At 48.2% G+C, this 19,562-nt stretch overlaps 1 protein-coding gene across 6 annotated transcripts in view; it reads left to right on the forward strand.

Annotated features, from left to right (window-relative positions):
- The window catches only part of LOC141156519 (probable endonuclease 4), a 39,440-nt gene extending 32,111 nt beyond the window's left edge, over positions 1-7,329 (forward strand). For 4 of the 6 annotated variants that reach the window (XM_073642716.1, XM_073642718.1, XM_073642717.1 and 1 more), the window contains 2 exons: positions 4,954-5,019; positions 7,002-7,328. In XM_073642716.1, the coding sequence (XP_073498817.1) occupies positions 4,954-5,011 (58 nt within the window). In that variant the 3' untranslated portion in view covers positions 5,012-5,019; positions 7,002-7,328. Of the gene's footprint in view, positions 1-4,953; positions 5,020-7,001 lie in introns of all 6 variants that reach the window. The other 2 variants (XM_073642721.1, XM_073642720.1) reach the window with 1 other exon arrangement.
- The last annotated feature ends 12,233 nt before the right edge of the window (positions 7,330-19,562 follow it).

A 19,562-nucleotide genomic window follows, 5' to 3' on the forward strand; every position in this document is an offset into this window, starting at 1 on the left:
TCAAGGTATACAACATCCACTGACTCTCCCCGGTCCAGCTGTGAGCTCACCTCCTCGTAGAAGGCGATCAGGTTTGTTTGGCAGGAGCGATCCCTCATGAATCCATGTTGATATGGAGTTAGACAGTTATTATCATTAAGATATTCTACAATAGCATCTCTAAGAAATCCTTCAAACAATTTACCCACAACAGACGTTAAGCTGACTGGTCTATAGTTCCCAGGGTCACTTTTAGACCCCTTTTTGAATATTGGTACCACATTTGCTTGGCGCCAGTCTATTGGGACAGTCCCTGTCCATAAAGAGTGCTTGAATATAAGATACAGCGGTCTGTCTATCACATTACTTAACTCTTTTAGTACCCGGGGGTGTATGCCATCTGGGCCTGGTGACTTGTCTATTTTGATATTATTTAGGCGTTTCTGAACTTCCTCCTGGGTTAGGTGGGTGATATTTAGCGGAGGGTTTACTTTATCACTCTGCATTTCCTCCGATAAATTGTTTTCTTTTGTGAAAACAGTGGAGAAGAAGCTATTGAGTAGGTTTGCTTTACCCTCATCGCCCTCTATGATTTTACCCAGGTTATTTTTCAATGGGCCAACTCCATCAGTTTTAATCCTTTTACTGTTTATATAGTTAAAGAACAGTTTGGGATCCGTTTTACTTTCCTTGGCAATTAGTCTCTCTGTCTCCTCTTTTGCTATTCTTATTTGTTTCTTACAGATTTTGTTTTTTTCCCTATAAGATATTAGCGCTTCCTCGCTGCCTTCTTGTTTAAGTTTACTGAAAGCCCTTTTTTTGTTTTTCATTGCCCTCTTGACTTCCTTATTTAGCCACATTGGCTTCCTCCTATTCCTAGCTCTTTTATTCTCATAAGGTATGTACCTTCTACAGTGACTATGTAGGACTGTTTTGAAAATTTCCCATTTTCTATCCGTGCTCCTATTACTGAAGATACTATCCCAGTCTATAAGGTGAAGGGCATCTCTTAGCTGATCAAACTTTGCCCTCCTGAAGTTCAGTGTTTTTGTGACTCCCTTGCTGGGCACCCTACTGAAGCACATGTGGAATTGTATAATGTTGTGGTCACTATTTCCCAGGTGTCCCCCGACCTGCACCTCAGTTATTCTGTCTGGCCTGTTAGTTAATATTAAGTCTAAAAGGGCCGTCCCTCTAGTTGGTTCCTGCACAAGTTGTGACAAATAATTGTCTTTGATAATTGACAGAAACCTGTTTCCTTTCTGAGATCTACAGCTTTCGGTTTCCCAGTCTATATCGGGGTAGTTGAAGTCCCCCATAATAATCACCTCGTTATTTTTTGCTACTTCGTCTATTTGTCTCATTAATAGACTTTCCGTGGCTTCTGCTATATTTGGTAGTTTATAACAGACTCCTATGATAATTTTATTATTGTTTTTTGCCCCATGTATCTCCACCCATAAGGACTCGACCTCCTCATTTCCCTCCCATACATCCTCCCGTATTGTAGGCTTTAGACACGTCTTTACATATAGACAGACTCCACCCACTTTCCGACTTCTTTGATCCCTTCTAAACAGACTGTAACCCTGTAAGTTAACTGCCCAGTCATAGCTTTCATCTAACCATGTCTCGGTTATTCCCACTATGTCATAGTTACCTGTAGATATTTCTGCTTCCAGTTCATCCATCTTGTTTGTCAGGCTCCTGGCATTTGCTAGCACGCAGTTTACACGATTTTGTTTTGTTCCAATCTTCTCCCTGTGGATTGTATTAGAAATTTTCTTACCTCCCTTCCAAGTATCTTGTCTTGGACCTTCTTTGTCGCACTTCATATCTTTCATTAGTATGTTCTCTGGTTGCATGTTCGTGTCCGGCGTTTTTCTTCCCATCCCCTCTTCTTCTAGTTTAACGCCCTCCTGATGAGTGCTGCGAGTCTCCTGGCGAATGTGTGTTTCCCGGGTTTGTTGAGGTGTAGTCCGTCTCTGGCAAGGAGTCCGTCATAGAGGTAATTCACACCGTGGTCCAGGAATCCAAATCCTTGTTGTCTGCACCATCGTCTCAGCCAGTTGTTCACATCAAGGATCCTGTTCCATCTCCTGACGCCATGCCCGTCTACTGGAAGGATAGAAGAAAAAACTACCTGCGCATCCAGTTCTTTTACTTTCTTCCCCAATGCTTCAAAGTCCTTGCAGATTGTCGGTAGGTCCTTCTTTGCCGTGTCATTGGTGCCAACATGTATCAGAAGAAATGGGTGGACATCCTTGGAACTGATGAGCTTCGGTATCCTATCGGTAACATCCTTGATCTTCGCCCCTGGGAGGCAGCATACTTCTCTTGCGGTTATGTCCGGTCTGCAGATAGCTGCTTCTGTTCCTCTCAGTAGTGAGTCTCCCACCACCACCACTCTTCTTCCCTTCTTGGCTGTCCTTTTTCTTGTCGCTTCTGGGTGTTTCTGGGTGCTCTTTTCTTTTTTGCTTGCTGGTAGTTCCTCATCCTTAGGTGTGCCATCTTCGTCCTCCACAAGTCCTTGGAATCTGTTTCTCAGTTGTGTGGCTGGTGGTGTCTCCATGGTCTTCTTGCTTCTTTTGGTCACTTGCCTCCACTTGTCTGCCTCTGGAGGTTCTCTGACGCTTCCTTCAATTTCCGTGACCAGTAGTGACGCTTCTGTTCTGTCCAGGAAGTCTTCATTAACTTCATTAACCAGATTAATCACTGTTTTTGGTATAAATTATATTACCACATGTCAAACAATTTACCAGTTGGTGCAGTAGATTCTAAGAAAACCACCAGACTCTGCATTCATGATCTGCAGGTTTTTGAGTCTTGTGTATTTGAAGAATTAATTGTACGGGGAGGTGTTCAAAATAATAGCAGTGTGGAGTTCAATTAGTGAGGTCAATCATTCTGTGAAGACACAGGTGTGAATCAGGTGGCTCTTATTTAAGGGTGAAACCAGCACATGTTGTACATGCATTTCTCCTTGAAAGCCTGAGAAATATGGGTCGTTCAAGACATTGTTAAGAATAACAGCGTACTTTTGATTAAAAAGTTGAATGGAGAGGGTAAAACTTATAAAGAAGTGCAGACAGTGATAGGCTGTTCAGCTAAAATGATCTCGATTGCTTTAAAATGGAAAGCAAAACCAGAGAGACACGGAAGAAAACGGAAGACTACCATTCTAATGGATCGAAAAATAGCCAGAATGGCAAAGGCTCAGCCAATGATCAGCTCCAGGATGATTAAAGACAGTCTCAAGTTAACTGTGAGTACTGTTACAGTTAGAAGACGCCTGTGTGAAGTTAATCTCTTACCAAAAAGTCCCGGCGAAGTCCCACTGTTTAAAAAAAAAAAAAAAAAAAAGATATGTACTGAAGCGGATACAATTTGCCAAAGAACACATCAATTGGTCTGATGAGAAATTGAGAAAAAAGTGTGGGATGTAGTCAAAGCATCCTGGGCTGGAATAACAGTTGACAGGTGCCAGAAGTTGGTTGACTCTATGCAACATAGATGTGAAGCAGTTTTAAAAAACTGTGGGTATACAACTAAATATTAGGTTATTGATTCACAGGAATGCTAAATCCTCAAAAAATAAGTACATATTGTGAGTTTGTAAAGACAAATGCAGACACTGCTATTTTTTAGAACAGCCCAATGTTCATTTTTTGTTATTTTCTGTAAAGTAGCTGAAAATTATACACATTTCTCTTCATGTTTTGAATTAGAAAACAGTGTGCAATGTTCCCAATGCATGGAAATAACTAGTATAAAGATTTTGTACTTAACTCATGTTTTTGAACACACTGCTATTATTTTGAACACTACTGTATTAAGCGTTGTCAACTTTTATGCGCTGTGTGCCTCAGCCTGCTTGATTAGGTTTGGACTCCTTTAATGACAGCCACCTTCAGCCTCTGTCTCGACAACTCTTGAACACCCATCTAAGATAAAATATGATTTGATCTGAGCTTAGATTCAAAATCGGGAGAAAAGAGGGCCTGTAAACTCGCCCATAGGGAACACGATCGATTTTCTCATACGAGTGCTATCCGTTGTTTTCATGGATAGCACTCATATATATGATACTCTATGCGACTGTGCACATTTATTTACTTTGCTCACTTATATAGCACCATTAATTCCACAGCACTTTACAAACATCATCACTGTCCCCATTGGGGCTCACAATCTACATTCCCTATTGGTATGTCTTTGGAGTGTGGCAGGAAACTGGAGAACCCAGAGGAAACCCACGCAAACACAGGGAAAACATACAAACTCTTTGCAGATGTTGTCCTTTAGGGATTTTAACCTAGGATCCCAGCGCTGCAAAGCTGCAGTGCTATCTACATGTACTTTTTTTTTTTTTCTGAAGACGTCCAATTTTGATCCAATGGATGGGATCAGAATTGGCAATGCAAGTAAAGTGCTAAAGTGCCTGAGAAAATAACTTTAAATTGACATGTAAGTAAGGTCAGTCTTCAGTGCACCACTTTCGGTCCCCCCCCCCCTAATTTTGCATGTTGCTTCTGATTGAAAGAGTGCGCTGTCTGAACTCTGCCCGCTTGTGTATGCGTGCACTCTGACACTGCTGAGCCTGACCGCACATGCTAAGTCCCCCATATCACTGTATTGCTCGTTTAATATTGATTTTGGGGATGACCAACTCTTTTAAATAGTTTGATACTCAATGTTAGAGTTAAACTTCATTTGAAAAAATCTAAAAAAATCTCACTATATAAGCTCCTGCAATGCGAAGAGGAATCTTATACAGGGGTGTCCACTTCAGCACTGGATAGTAAGGGATTCAGCCGAGAGAGTTTTTATTAATACCGAGGACAAGGCTGACCATTACACTACTTTATGCAGACATTGAGGGTGTAAAATGAGAATCTGAGATCTTACGTATTAAACACACATGGCCAGTCAAGGTGTTTTTTTGTTCTTATATTGTCTTTCTTTTTTCCCTAGCTCTGAATTTGAAGACTATTCAAATGAGATTAATCTTCTGTATTCACTCTGTGATTAAGGACAACAGTAAGTGACATCAAGAGGGTGTGCAGGACACGGACAATGTGGTGCTCGCTAGGCTTGCATCATGTTTTTGACGTACAATTGATGGATATGTTTTTACTGTAGATTAAAAAAAATATTAAAGCAGGAGGGGAGGAGGGATAGAGCTCGCCATGCTGTGTAGTTCGAATGCCACGGCTGAGATCTGGGTAGAGGTTGCTGATCCTGCTGGTGTAACACAGCCGATAAACAGGAAAACGAGGAGGAGGTCCTGCACAACCATTCAACGATAAAAGCAGACTATATATAGAAACCATCATAAACAAAGGATCCAAGATGCATGTTAAAACCTGATGCGTTTCAGGTGTGCCCAGGCGCCCTTAGTCATAGGACATTGTTATCTTACGACCAGAAATGCATCTTGGATCCTTTGTTTTTAATGGGTTCTAAATAAAGTCTGCTTTTATCGTTGGATGGTTATGCAGGATCTCCTCATTTTCCTAAAAAAAAAAAATATTACTAAGGCTATGTTCACACTACAGAGGTTGCACTATGCTGAGCACATCCCTCTTGATAAAGCCTATACTGGCATGGCGAAACGCGCGTTAAGGCGCCCCCTCACCACTCCCAGCTGCTCTGCTCCATACCAACTCTACTTGAGCAGTGCTGGATACTTTGGTAAGACCCTGGACTGTTCTTTTGACTCCAAAAGACACTATTTGTGGCTATGATATAAAAAAAATCTCTTTGTACAGGGTGGTCCAAAAGTAGGTGGACAAAGTGTAATAAGGTTATGAAGGTTACAGTCACAGGAGATAAGCATCTCGAAATTCTAATGAATCAAGTTGTTCCCCAGTTACAGCAACAGCCTAATTCAAATGAAGTTTATTTCCAACAAGATGGGGCCCCTCCACATTATTCAAGAGTAGTCCGCGAGTATCTTGATGAAACATTTCCTAATAAATGGATTGGCCGAAGAGGCCCACTTGATTGGCTGGCATGTTCACCAGACTTGACCCCAATGAATTTTTCTTTTGGGGAGCACTCAAGGACAAAGTTTATAGTCGAAAAACAAAGTGTCAGTGATTTGAAAAATTACATAAGAGATGCATTTCAAGAAATTAATATCCAAAGAGACTTGTGCAAAAAAGTTTGTCGACGCGTAAGAGGCAGACTTCAAAGCTGTGCAAATTGTAATGGAAAACAGTTTGAGCACCAGCGTTGATAAAATTTAAGGACTTTTCTAATTATTGTTCAGAATAAAATTTAATTGTCAATGTTATGCTTGTGTTAGTAAATATAATTTTATATATAAATCAAAATAAATGTTATTATTTTCTGTCCACCTACTTTTGGACCACCCTGTATACGGATCTAGAGTCTATCTACCCCCCTGCACTGTTTTGTACTTTACCAAGTCATTTGGAATGGTCATTTCATGTGTGGTAGTTGTGCCGCTGGTATTTTGCACCGTTTCTCTGTGTCATCTGTGTATTTACCTGTTAAGTCTATTTCATGAATTTTGCCTATTATGCATTTGAAACCTGAAAAAATTATATATTGAAAAATATTTTTATACCAGTTATACTCCGCGTTCTCCTATGGTTTAATGAGCACATCCCTATGTCTGAATTATTTTTTGTGGGCTAAAGACATAACCCCAACTAAGTTCTCAGTTTAGAACATGTCTGTAGTGTTAAAACAGCCTAATAAACATATAGTTGGGTCCTGTTGCTTCTGACTTCTATTGTTACGTCTGGATACTGTTTCTTCATAGGACGGGAAAACATAACAATCTGCACTTTTCAGTTCTGTCAAGAAACAGTATTCAAAAGTATGTTTGTATTTTTTTTTTACAGTAGAAGGTATAGGCAACCTACAAAGCATTTATTTTAGCACTATAATTTTTTTTCTTTTATAGTTAGTAGTAGAAAAAAAAGTGGTTTGAATGTAGAATTCTGTTATGCAAGTACAAGTAATCATGGAACTTTTTTTTCTCCCAATAGGTTGGCTTCCAAGACTATTTGAGGCACTGCAAGCAGGTATTCAGTGTACACTTGTTGCTGCTATGCCAAAGACGTCAACATTATTTTTTGGCACATCAATTTTTTTTCTCTCGATAAATACCTCCTTTATACGGACAGCAGAATTTTATTTTTTTTTTGCAAGGAAAAGATAAAAAATATTTTGGAACCTTTCAATACACTGTGCTACCGCTTCACTTCCCATTTACATTTGTTTTTAGGATTTTTGAAATGCAAAATGATGTAATGATTGAAACATTTTGCTGCTTTATAATTAGTACAATTGTATAGTAATATTCCTGCAGAGTTGCATTAATATATATATATATAGCAAGTATTTTCTAATAAAAACTAAAAGCATCTATGTCTGCATGCAAGTTGTGATATGCTGTCTTGTGAGCCAAATTTGCCTATAACAAGCAGCAAATCTGGAGCGGCACAGAATTTTCCTGGCAGATGCATTACACACAGATATTCCCACTACAGGTCGGTCTGCTCTCTATAGCTATTGTTGCTCTCCCATTCTTCCCAGTCCAGTCTGAACTGCAAAGTGTACAGACACCGTGCACCTACATCACGTGATCCGCATTTTTGCTTGTTCCACTACTTTATAACTATGATATCTCTATAAGAAACTATGTAGAATATTTATTACAGAAATGTGTCTTTATCCTCCCGTACTGATCATTCACTTACTGTCAATTCACTGGTCAAATTTATCCTCAGTAAAGACAAATTTTTATTTTACAGAGGTACAATATTCTAAAAACTGCTTTCAGAACATATTCTGAAAATACCATTTAGCTCAAAGAGGTATTCCCATCTTCAAGATCCTATCCCAATATGTAGTATGTGTAATAATATTAGCAAATACCTTCAATTAGAAATGTAGTATAGTTTTTCTGATTCGCTCTCTTTCCTCATGTGCAGGCATTTAGGTATCAATGGTTACGATGTCTAGCAACTAGCTGTCACTATATTAGTTGTCATAATCATGGATACCTAAGGTTCTGCAATGCCTGCACATGAGAAAAGCAACATAGCAAATCAGAAGAACTATACTACATTTCTAATTGGAGGTATTTTCTATTATTAAACTTACTACATATTGGGATGGGATCTTGATGGGAATACCCCTTTAGTTTTACTTACATAGTTAGGGCATAATTTCACTGTTTTTTTTATAAGTAGTGCATATTTGCAGGTTTTTAGACCCAAAAGTAATGTCATCACAGTAAAGTATCTGTCATGATGATTACTTCCATACCTTTATTTTATAAGGACATGTCTCCATTTTTTTTAATAAGAATTTGCCAGTGGCTTACTAATGCAGGGGCTTGGCCTGCACTCACAGCTCTCGTGCCTTTTTCTTCTCCCTGCTCCGGCCTCCTGCCCAGTGGTTGACAGGTCACTCTCCTCTGTGACCGGCTACCCCGCCCTGACATCTCGTGCAGGCACCCTCATTCTTGGGGGCGGCACATGCACAGTATCTTCCTGTGAGAGCCAGACAATCCCCCTGCGAGCAATGTCGGCCAAGAAAGCAGGTCACAAAGAAAAGTTACCTGTAAATCACTGCTAGGAGGCTGGGAAGAGATGGAGGTCAGAGAGCTGTCAGTGCCGGCTAAGCCCTTGAACTTACAAGCTCATTTGCATAATTTTTTTTAATGGATTACAAGACATTGGAGACACAGGCTTCCCCAAAGGGAACTTGTCATGTCCCAAAACACTATTAACCTGCAGATATGGTGTTAATCAGCAGTTTAATAGCGTTCTAAAGCAACGAGGCTGCTTCACCGAGAGCCCGGCTACCTGGAAAAATTTAACTTTATTCCTCAGGCTTTCAGTCATAGAGGATTCAGTCACCGCTCAGTACATAGTGAGCGGCTATCACCCCACCCCGGCACTGACTGACAGCAGGCTCTGTACTGATGCACTGTAGAGCCAGCTGTCAGTCAGTGCGAAGGACGCAGACACAGCCGCCACTCACTATGTACTGAGCGGTGACTGACGCTGTGCTGGCCATTCCTCCATTACTGACAGCCAGACCGCGACCAATCAGCAGAGCGTTGTTTAAATTTGGCGCCAATCTCGCTGATTGGTCGCGTCCTCCGGCTGCGACCAATCAGCGAACCGTGTTAGTGAGTACTGGAGAGCGAGTTTAAATTTGGCGCCCAAATCGCTGATTGGTTGCGGCCGCCGCCTGCGTCCAATCAGCCGAGCGGCGTTTAAATTTTCCGCCCCCATATCACTGATTTCCTGGACAGACAGCGGCCGGACCAATGAGCGACGCGGGATTTCCTAGACAGACAGACGGGATAAGACAATTATATATATATAGATAGCAGTTTAATGATTCCCGAGGCTCACTTTGCTTAGTTGTGCTAAGATAGGTGTAGCACCCCGAGGGCTCGGCTGCTACAGGGGTATTGCACCTCAAACCAGAGGTGTGATATTCCACTCCCGGGTAAGGATGGAGTGTGGACCAGGACTCGGTAGGCTGCATGCACCACACACACCCCATTTCCGAGGGACAGCTCAACGGTGCTCCCACTAGACAGAAGTGCAGGCACGACAGCATCTGTCCCTGGCGGAGTGGGGAGGGGAAAGTACACCCAGTGGTGTAGGAGCAGATAGGGGTGGGTCTGTGGGCATAGGTAGGAGCCCATTGGTTGCTAGTCACCTGGGCTCGGGTGTTAGAGGGAGGTATATAAGGTGGGCACCATCTTAGGACAGAGTTCAGTTCAGTCAGAGGAGAGGAGTGAGAGAGGAGTTCAGCCAGAGAGGGCTGACAGGGAGCTGTGGCTCAGTCTGGGCTCAGCTCCATGAGGCAGGCCTAGGGTGAAGGCCAGAGCCAGAGAGAGAGAACGGAAACAGAAAGGAAACAAGGAACAGAACATTAAGAGAGGCGCAGAGACACGAGAGAAGAAGGAACCCCATAGGCCCAGGAGATTGCGGGTGAAGGGTTGGCAGAGCAGGGTACCGGAACCCAAATTGGTGGAGGCAACAGATTCCTCAGCCAAAGACCGGAGGTTGTGACCACATCTTGGTGCGACCCCTCACTACATCCACCAGGAAAGCATACCACATAGGGTCAGGGAAACCGGAGATAGGTTTCGCCAAGAGAAGGCCCGAGGAAGCTGGACAAAGGTGGGTCACTGGTGAGGACGGCCAGAGAAGGGAAGAGAAGGGAGCCCTGTGCCACGCTATGGAATTGCCTGGGAGTTGGTCGAGCCCCATGCCTGGTGAACGCAGCACGGCTTGGGCAGTCATCGCCTGCAGGATTGACACAAGTAACAACTGTGAGTAAAGCATTGGAAACTGCAACCCCACGTCTCTGTGCTTCTTAACCGCACCAGCACTACTGGTGCTGGGACACTCGCGCACCATCACTCCCATCATCTACACTAGCTGCCCTGAGGTAATACTTCTCCTGTGGGGAGTTATCCCATACTTGGCTGCGCATACCACATCAGCCTCAGTGGTCTGCAGCGCAGCGGCGGTCCCCACTGACTGCAATCCACGGGTGGCGTAGTCGGACATTTGTTATAATACTAAGACTGCCACTGGTTTGACCGCCCTGGGCACGGACCGGGTCACAGCCACGGAGGACTACAACCCCCAGCGATCCGGCTCCGGGTATCCCCTGCACAGCACAGGCCCAGGGGGCGCGTCAACTTTGGCGTAGTCGGCAGGATTTCGTGCCCGCAACCACCGTTTACTGCGTGCCTGAAAAAGACTTTTGTACTTACCTGTGGTGAAGTTTCCCGCCATCCGGAGCCGATTCCCGCCATCAGACGCCATCTTGGACCGTTTCCCACCATCTTCATCCGTTTTTCCCGCCCTGGCAGAGCGGACGCCATTATGTGTGCACCAAAAGACAGCAGGAAGCCACCTCCCATCGTGGGCCAGGTCCCAGAATGGCGCCAAAGAAGGAGCCCGCCCCCACCAGCCGTGAATGCAGCAGTGGAGATGTCCATCAACGTGGGGGGGCTGCCCCTAAAGGTGATTGTCAGCAGATGCCCCCAAGACCACCCCCCATGGGGGCGGATAGGAAAGAAAACTGTGGGGTCGGGTGCGGCCTTGATCAATCTGGACCTGCTGCACCCGGAGATGGAGGGAGCAGCGAACCCCACCAGCACCCTGGCCCGCAGCCTGCTGCAAGCTGAGCCACCTTGCAGCCTGACAGAGTTGCTGGCCCAGCTGCCTAGAGACCCGGACTGCGCACGAGCTGCGCTAGAGGACCTAAATCAGAGGATGGTCCGGGCGCAGCGAGATGTGTTTGCCGGGTGGAAGGATGAGTTGGCCCGGCAGCACAAAAACAGCCAGCAGAGGACCCCGCAAGGACTGAGCAGCGCGCCTGCCGCTGAGCGCGGTGAAGAAGGACCGGCGGTGGCAGACGACGCCGCGGAGGAGGCCGTCAAGACCAAGGAAGGTAACGGCGACGACGCCACCCCAAGCCCTGAGGCCGCAAGCCTGCCCCCACTCTCCGTTGCGGGACCCGAAGCCCCGGGGACAGTACCTGAGACCACGCCTCCACTGCCACCAGCTAGGCCTCAGGCAGCAAGCACCGTCGTCACACCCTGCCCCGCGCTGTGCCCTCTGAACCCGGGCGCCGTAAAGCAGGAGACGTCACAGGCCGGGACGCAAGGCCCAGTACACACGGGCGCCGCTGCCCCACCAGCGCCCCCTACCGTAACTGTGCCATCACCGGGCGCGACCAGCAGACGACCACCGGCCTGGTCGCAAGGCCGAGTGCCCCCGGGCACTGCTCCCCAAAGGGGGTCCCGTGCCATGCCAGCCCTGGGCGCGGATCTCATCGCCCACCTTCCGGTTCAGATGGAATGCCCCTGGTGTGGCCGGCCGAACTGACCAGCGGTCAGCCCTGGAGAGTTCCACCCCCACGTGAGCCTCTAATACCGGCTCCGGAGCCCGCGGAAGTCTCCCAGCCCGCATTACAGGAAGCCCAGCGCGAATGGGACCCCACCGGCGAAGATCTAATGGAGTTCCCCCAAGAAACACAGGCGGACGCAGCTCGTCGCCTGGATTGCTGCCGTCAACAGCTGGCCACCTTTGAAAGGGAGCGGCGGCAGAGGCGCATCAGGGAGGAGCGACTCCAAGCCCGGAGCGCGGAACAAAAGGAGGGCCCGTCAGGACTCCCAAGCCATCCGCGGTCCCCGAGCCACCAGGACCGTAGTCAAGTTCCAGCTGGAGCACGGCTGGGGCTTCATAAGAGACCAAGAGGCTGACACCGACGTCTTCGTCACCAGGAGGGACGTAGAAAGCCACCTGCCGGAGGGACATCACGGACGTGACCTGTACCCCGGTGACGTGGTCACCTACACCCGGCACAATGGCGCAAAGGGACTGTATGCCCTCCATGTCCACCGTCTAACGGAGGAGGAACTGCGGTACCGCCCAGACATGGACTACCCTGAGGGTCCGGACGGACCTGAAGATTACGAGGAAGGAGCATCAGGAGGACACTGTTACCAGTGAATGGTAAAGTGGAACTGTACATAGTTACCCGTAAGGGTATAGAAACTGTTGCTGAGTGGAGTGTGGTCCCCGTTGGGACTAATGTGGACTGTTATCTGTGTGCCCCTAATCCCTAACCAGGCTGAGGACCGTGAGCAGCCATTCCCCTATCCCCACTGGTCGAGGACTGAGAGCGGCCATCCTGTACATAGTTGCGCTTCTTAAAGCGCCCCCTACTGGTTTTATACAAAAACTGTAACCTCTACCTCGGGACCGAGAGTCCCTCCAGTTTACAAGTTTGCTGAAGTTTTTGCACTTAAAAAGAAGATCGAACACCTGGTCACAAGTTGCACCGCGGCCAGGATTCAAGAATGTGTTTTGAGAATGTTTTCCTTGCGAGTGTTTTATAATGAAAAAGTTTTATATGCTGCTAGAATAATAATGCAAATGTTTTATGTGATGTTTTATATGGTAAAAGAGTTCCGGTAGTTTTGACCATAGCTAGTGACAGAAGAACGTTAAAGAAACACCAAGGTTACTTACCGGTAGCCGGTTTTTCCTGAGCCCATGACAGCACACCTTGAGAGAGAGGATCCGCCCCACCAAGGACAGGAAACCGTCTGAAATAAAAGGGCGGTACCTCTCCCTCGCTTCAGTTGTTTACAGAGCATTGAGAGGACCTCCCTAAACAGGTTAGGCACATAACCAACACCACAATATACAAATACACACCACCCCACACAGTGCACACCAGGGTGTGAGAAACATAGAAAAAATAAGGGGGGGAAACTACGGGTGCTGTCATGGGCTCAGGAAAAACCGGCTACCGGTAAGTAACCTTGGTGTTTTCCCCTCCCCCATGACCGCACACCTTGAGAGAATTTTGGAGAATTTATGAGCACCCTAGGGAGGGACCACCGCCTGAAGTACCCTTCTCCCAAAGGTGAGATCAGAAGAGGATAGATCCAACCGATAGTGCTTAAAGAAGGTGGATGGTGTAGACCAAGTAGCAGCCCTACATATCTGCTCGATCGAGACGTCTGCTCTCTCTGCCCAGGAGGTTGCAACGGCTCTGGTGGAATGAGCCCTCACATTGTCCGGGGCTGGAACCCCTGTGGACGTATAGGCTAAGCAAATGGCCTCCCTGAGCCACCTAGAGATGGTACCCTTGGACACCCCATGACCTTTCCTACACCCTTGAAAGGCCAGGAACAGAGAACAGTCTTTCCTCCACAGACTAGTCATGTGAATGTACTGTAGCAGGGACCTCCTAACATCTAGGCTATGGAACCTGACTTCCCCTGGGTTCTTGGGATTGCTGCAGAACGAGGGTAGCACAATCTCCTGACTACGGTGAAATCTAGATACCACCTTGGGAAGGTATGCTGGATCTGGCCGCAAGGTGACCCTATCCTCAAAGATTTGTGTGTAAGGAGGAATAACCGAGAGGGCCTGCAGATCCCCCACCCTACGGGCTGATGTTAAGGCCACTAGAAGGATGGTCTTAAGGGTGAGAATTTTTGGAGAAACCTTGTGTAGGGGTTCGAATGGTTCACTAGTAAGAGCGTTCAAGACTAAATTCAGGTCCCAAGGAGGAACACCCATGGACCTAACCGGTCCAGCTCTGGCACAGGACTTGATAAACCTCGAGATCCACCTATTCCCAGCCAGATTACAATTGTAGAGTGCTCCCAAAGCTGAAACTTGAACCTTAAGGGTCCCTGTAGCTAGACCCAGGTCCCGCCCCTTTTGCAGAAATTCCAGGATCCCTCTGATCGGAGGTTTGCTCGATAGCGGAATATCTATAACCTCTAGGAATTTACCCCAAACCCTGCTATAAATCTTAGTTGTAATCGGTTTTCTGCTCCCCAATAAAGTAGAAACTAAGCCTGGTGAAAACCCCTTGCTACTCAATAGCGACCTCTCAAATTCCATGCCGAAAGATGGAATCCCCTGGCCTGGGCATGGAATACTGGTCCCTGCATGAGAAGGTCCGGCCTCTCTGGTAGAATCCAGGGATCTGACACTGACATTAGCCGAAGCAGAGAGAACCAAGGCCTCTTGGGCCAAAAAGGGGCTATCAAAATCACCCTGGCGCCTTCCTCCCGGATCTTCCTCACCACTACTGGAATCATCACTAATGGCGGAAAGGCATAGGCCTTCCTGAACCCCCAAGGAATCTGGAGGGCATCTATGGCATGGGGATTTTCTGCCGGATTTAGGGAGCAAAATCTCTGCACCTTTCTGTTTGCCCTTGTGGCGAACAGGTCTATGTCTGGCTGCCCCCATAATTGGACAATCTGATGGAAGACCTCCGGGTTCAACCCCCACTCCCCCTGTCTTAGGGTATGGCGGCTTAGAAAATCTGCCTTCACGTTTTCTATCCCCTTTATGTGAAGGGCGCTGAGGGATAGGAGGTTTCGCTCTGCTAGACCAAGGATCCTGTCTGCCACCACCATCAGAGGGCGTGACCTTGTCCCTCCTTGGTGATTCACATAGGCTACTGCGGTCCGGTTGTCGGACCTGACCTGGACATGGTGATTTTGGATGTGAGGGAGGAAGCCCCTGAGGGATCTTTCTACTGCCCAAAGCTCCTTTAAGTTTGAGGATGATCCCCTCTCGTGGTAAGCCCAGTGACCCTGTATTGAGAGTTCTGCCAGATGACCCCCCCATCCGGAACTGCTTGCGTCGGTCGTAACTACCCGATCTATCGATCTGGACCATTGAACGCCTGTGGTCAGATTTCCCCTGACTGTCCACCACGAAAGAGAATCTACTACTTCTGGGGAGAGAGAGAGCCTGCCTTCTAAACGCCCGTTGCAGGACCTCTGTGCTGACAGGACCTCCCACTGAAGCCGCCTCATATGCCCCTGGGCCCACATTACTGCTGGGAGACAGGCCGTCATAGAACCCAGGAGGGACATTGCCTCTCTCAGAGACATCTCTGGAGCTTGAATGGCCTTCGAGACTAATGCAATTAACCTGCAGATTTTGTCCTCTGGGAGGAAGCAGGTTTGACGACGAGAGTCTAGGATTAGACCCAGAAAGGTCTGAGTCCTGGAGGGGGTTAGTCTTGATTTTTGGAAATTTACTAACCACCCCAGCTGATGCAACACTTCCGTGACCACTAGGAGCTGACTGGAGCAGTGGGCTTCTGTTTTCCCTATTATCAAGAAGTCGTCTAAATATGGCACGATCACTACATTCTTGATCCGTAGGAAGGCTGTCACTTCTGCTATTAGTTTCGTAAATATTCTCGGGGCAATGGAGAGGCCAAAGGGTAGGGCAGCAAACTGAAAATGCCTCAGCTTCCCCTGAATAAACAGGGCTACTCTCAGATACTTCTGATACTCCGGATGGATTGGGACGTGATAATATGCGTCCTTCAAGTCTATTACAGCCATAAAGCAGTTGCGATGTAAGAGCTTCACTGCCGAGCCTACTGACTCCATTTTGAAAGTCTGGTTTTCTACTACTTGGTTCAGACTCCTGAGGTTGATGATGGTCCTTAAGGACCCGTTTGGTTTTTTTATCATGAATAGTGGGGAATAGAACCCCCTCCCTCTCTGTGTTGCTGGTACTTCGAGAAGGACCTGCTTTCCTACTAACTCTAACACTTCTGTTTCCAGGGCTAATTGTTCTTCCTGGACCTTTCGTAGGGGGGTAACCACAAAGGTCCGCCAGGGGGTCTGGCTGAACTGGATCTTCAGGCCCCCACTGATAATTTTCAGAATCCATGGGTTTGTTGTTATCGCGTCCCAAGCTGGAAAAAAGTGGGAAAGCCTTCCACCCACTTCCAGCCTGGCGTCATTGGGAGGATCTCTTCGAACTCGAGGATGGTCCTCCAAACATGTAGCCCGATTCTTTTTTGGACTTGGCTTCCCATTTCTTTTTGTCTCCCGGAGGACGACCCCGGTTAAATTTTCTCCTCCGAAAACTAAATCTTCTTGGTTCCCCCGAAAATCCCGGGAACCCTTTGGTTTTATCGCCTGCTTTTTCTAACAGGTCCTCTAACTTTTGGCCAAACAGGAGTCTACCGTCACACGGGAGGGAGCACAGTTTCTGTTTCGAAGGTAGGTCGCCTGGGCAACCCTTGAGCCACAAGGCCCGCCTGGCTGCGTTGGATAGTCCCGCTGCCCTAGCTGACAGTCTGACCGAGTCAGCTGAAGAGTCGGCCAGGAAGGCCGATGCTGTTTGAATTAAAGGTAGCTCTGCAAGTATTGCCTGTCTGGAGACCTTTTTATCTTTAAGCTGGTCTTCCAGCTGTTGAAGCCACACCATCAAGGACCTCGCCACACAGGTGCTAGCCACCGCTGGTTTTAGGCCACCTGCTGCCGCCTCCCACGTGTGGCGCAGGAAGGAGTCAGCTCTTTTATCCAGGGCATCTTTTAAGACGCCAGAGTCCTCCAAGGGCAGGGAAGATCTCTTTGATGACCTTGCCACAGTCCCGTCCACCTTGGGGATCTTATCCCAAGGTTCCGCATCCTTCTCTTCGAAGGGGTACCTTCTTTTGGAGAAGGAGGGTAAAGCCCCTGATCTCTCAGGTCTCCTCCACTCCCGGTCAATGAGGCCCTGAATCTTACTGTTCACCGGAAATGAGCGTCTCTTCCGCTCTCCCAAGCCCGCAAACATGATGTCCTCCCGGGATTTAGATGCTCTCTCTTCCTCCAGACCCATGGTTGATCTTACTGCCCTAACCAGTCTGTCTGTATTCTCAATGGGGAAGCAGGGTCTACCGCCCCCCGATGAGGAAGAGGACGATGAATCCCACTGCTCCTCGGACTGGGAGGAATCAGAGACGGAGGAAACCTCTCTACGGGGCCTTTTCTTCCCTCTAAGGAACCCCTTCAGGGACCCCTGAACTTCTGCATGTACTATGGACTTTAAATTTGCAGCAAAATCCTGGGAATTCTCAGCTATGGTTTTGGTCACACAGCCCTGGCAAAGTGGTTTCTGCCACTCTACTGAGAGAGAAGCTTGGCAAAGGGCACACATCCTATGCTTTTGCTTGGCACTACTCTTCTTAGGCTCCTAAAAAAAGGAAGCACATAAGAGACTTCCCGTTACTAATCAGTGACATTCACGAAGCTCACTCACCCTCGGAGGTCACAAACGGGTACCGGATTCGGAGGCTGTCGCGGAACTGATGATTCCATTCTGGATGGTCCCGAGGCGCTCGAAGCCTTACTCCTGCGGCTGCCACTACGATTACTCGAGCGGCTGTCTGTATACGATGCATCCCTCTGCTTCTGTTGCTGAGGTGGGGGGGTAAGCTGCTGCTCCTGGCTATCTGGATCAGCCATGTCTCAGAAGCGCACCACGCTTCCAGGAAAGCTCCCCCCCCTTAAATATAGGGCCATCCAGCCTCCTCCGGTCTGTGGGTCCTCCCCCTTCGCCAGGCCGGAGCTCCGTTGAAAAAAACCGGCCTGGGACGCTCCGATGGGCGCCGCCATCTTGGATCGGCGCCGCCTCCTGACGTCACCCAGCGCGCCGCTCCCAGCGTGCCCTGCGCCGTGACGTCAGGCGCGTCACACCCGGAAGCGTTCCACACTGCAGGGGGAGGACGGCGCCGCGGTCTCCGGGAGGACAGAGCCTGCCACACCGCGTGCACCCCGCTCGGCGCAGAGACCCCAGGGGAAGCTGCGGACGGCGCTTCTGGGATACTGAACCCGGTGCACAGGCCAGTGCCCGCTCTTCCACACCGGGACAGCCCCAGGTAAGTCTTCTTTCTTCCAGACAGGTTCCCCATCAAGGACAGGAAACCAACTGAAGCGAGGGAGAGGTACCGCCCTTTTATTTCAGACGGTTTCCTGTCCTTGGTGGGGCGGATCCTCTCTCTCAAGGTGTGCTGTCATGGGGGAGGGGAAAAAGAAAAAGAGTACCAGTAACGTTAAAAAGAAAAGAGTACCTCCCATAAAGGGATGAGTTTTTGGTTAATGTCTTATATACGAGTGCACTTTAAAAATTTGTATGTTTTAAATTGTTTTGCTCTTTTCCAGCCCGAGGACGTGCTGTGCTTTACCAGGGGGGAATGTAGCACCCCGAGGGCTTGGCTGCTACAGGGGTATTGCACCTCAAACCAGAGGTGTGATATTCCACTCCCGGGTAAGGATGGAGTGTGGACCAGGACTCGGTAGGCTGCATGCACCACACACACCCCATTTCCGAGGGACAGCTCAACGGTGCTCCCACTAGACAGAAGTGCAGGCACGACAGCATCTGTCCCTGGCTGGAGTGGGGAGGGGAAAGTACACCCAGTGGTGTAGGAGCAGATAGGGGTGGGTCTCTGGGCATAGGTAGGAGCCCATTGGTTGCTAGTCACCTGGGCTCGGGTGTTAGAGGGAGGTATATAAGGTGGGCACCATCTTAGGACAGAGTTCAGTTCAGTCAGAGGAGAGGAGTGAGAGAGGAGTTCAGCCAGAGAGGGCTGACAGGGAGCTGTGGCTCAGTCTGGGCCCAGCTCCACGAGGCAGGCCTAGGGTGAAGGCCAGAGAGAGAGAACGGAAACAGAAAGGAACAGAAAGGAAACAAGGAACAGAACATTAAGAGAGGCCCAGAGACACGAGAAAAGAAGGAACCCCATAGACCCAGGAGATTGCGGGTGAAGGGTTGGCAGAGCAGGGTACCGGAACCCAAATTCGTGGAGGCAACAGATTCCTCAGCCAAAGACCGGAGGTTGTGACCACATCTTGGTGCGACCTGTCACTACATCCACCAGGAAAGCATACCACATAGGGTCAGGGAAACCGGAGATAGGTTTCGCCAAGAGAAGGCCCGAGGAAGCTGGACAAAGGTGGGTCACTGGTGAGGACGGCCAGAGAAGGGAAGAGAAGGGAGCCCTGTGCCACGCTCTGGAATTGCCTGGGAGTTGGTCGAGCCCCATGCCTGGTGAACGCAGCACGGCTTGGGCAGTCATCGCCTGCAGGATTGACACAAGTAACAACTGTGAGTAAAGCATTGGAAACTGCAACCCCACGTCTCTGTGCTTCTTCACCGCACCAGCACTACTGGTGCTAGGACACTCGCGCACCATCACTCCCATCATCTACACTAGCTGCCCTGAGGCAA

The sequence above is a fragment of the Phyllobates terribilis genome, unplaced genomic scaffold, assembly GCF_046119375.1.
Source record: "Phyllobates terribilis strain yellow unplaced genomic scaffold, ASM4611937v1 Scaffold_8__6_contigs__length_399053987, whole genome shotgun sequence".
Classification (NCBI taxonomy): Eukaryota; Metazoa; Chordata; class Amphibia; order Anura; family Dendrobatidae; genus Phyllobates; species Phyllobates terribilis.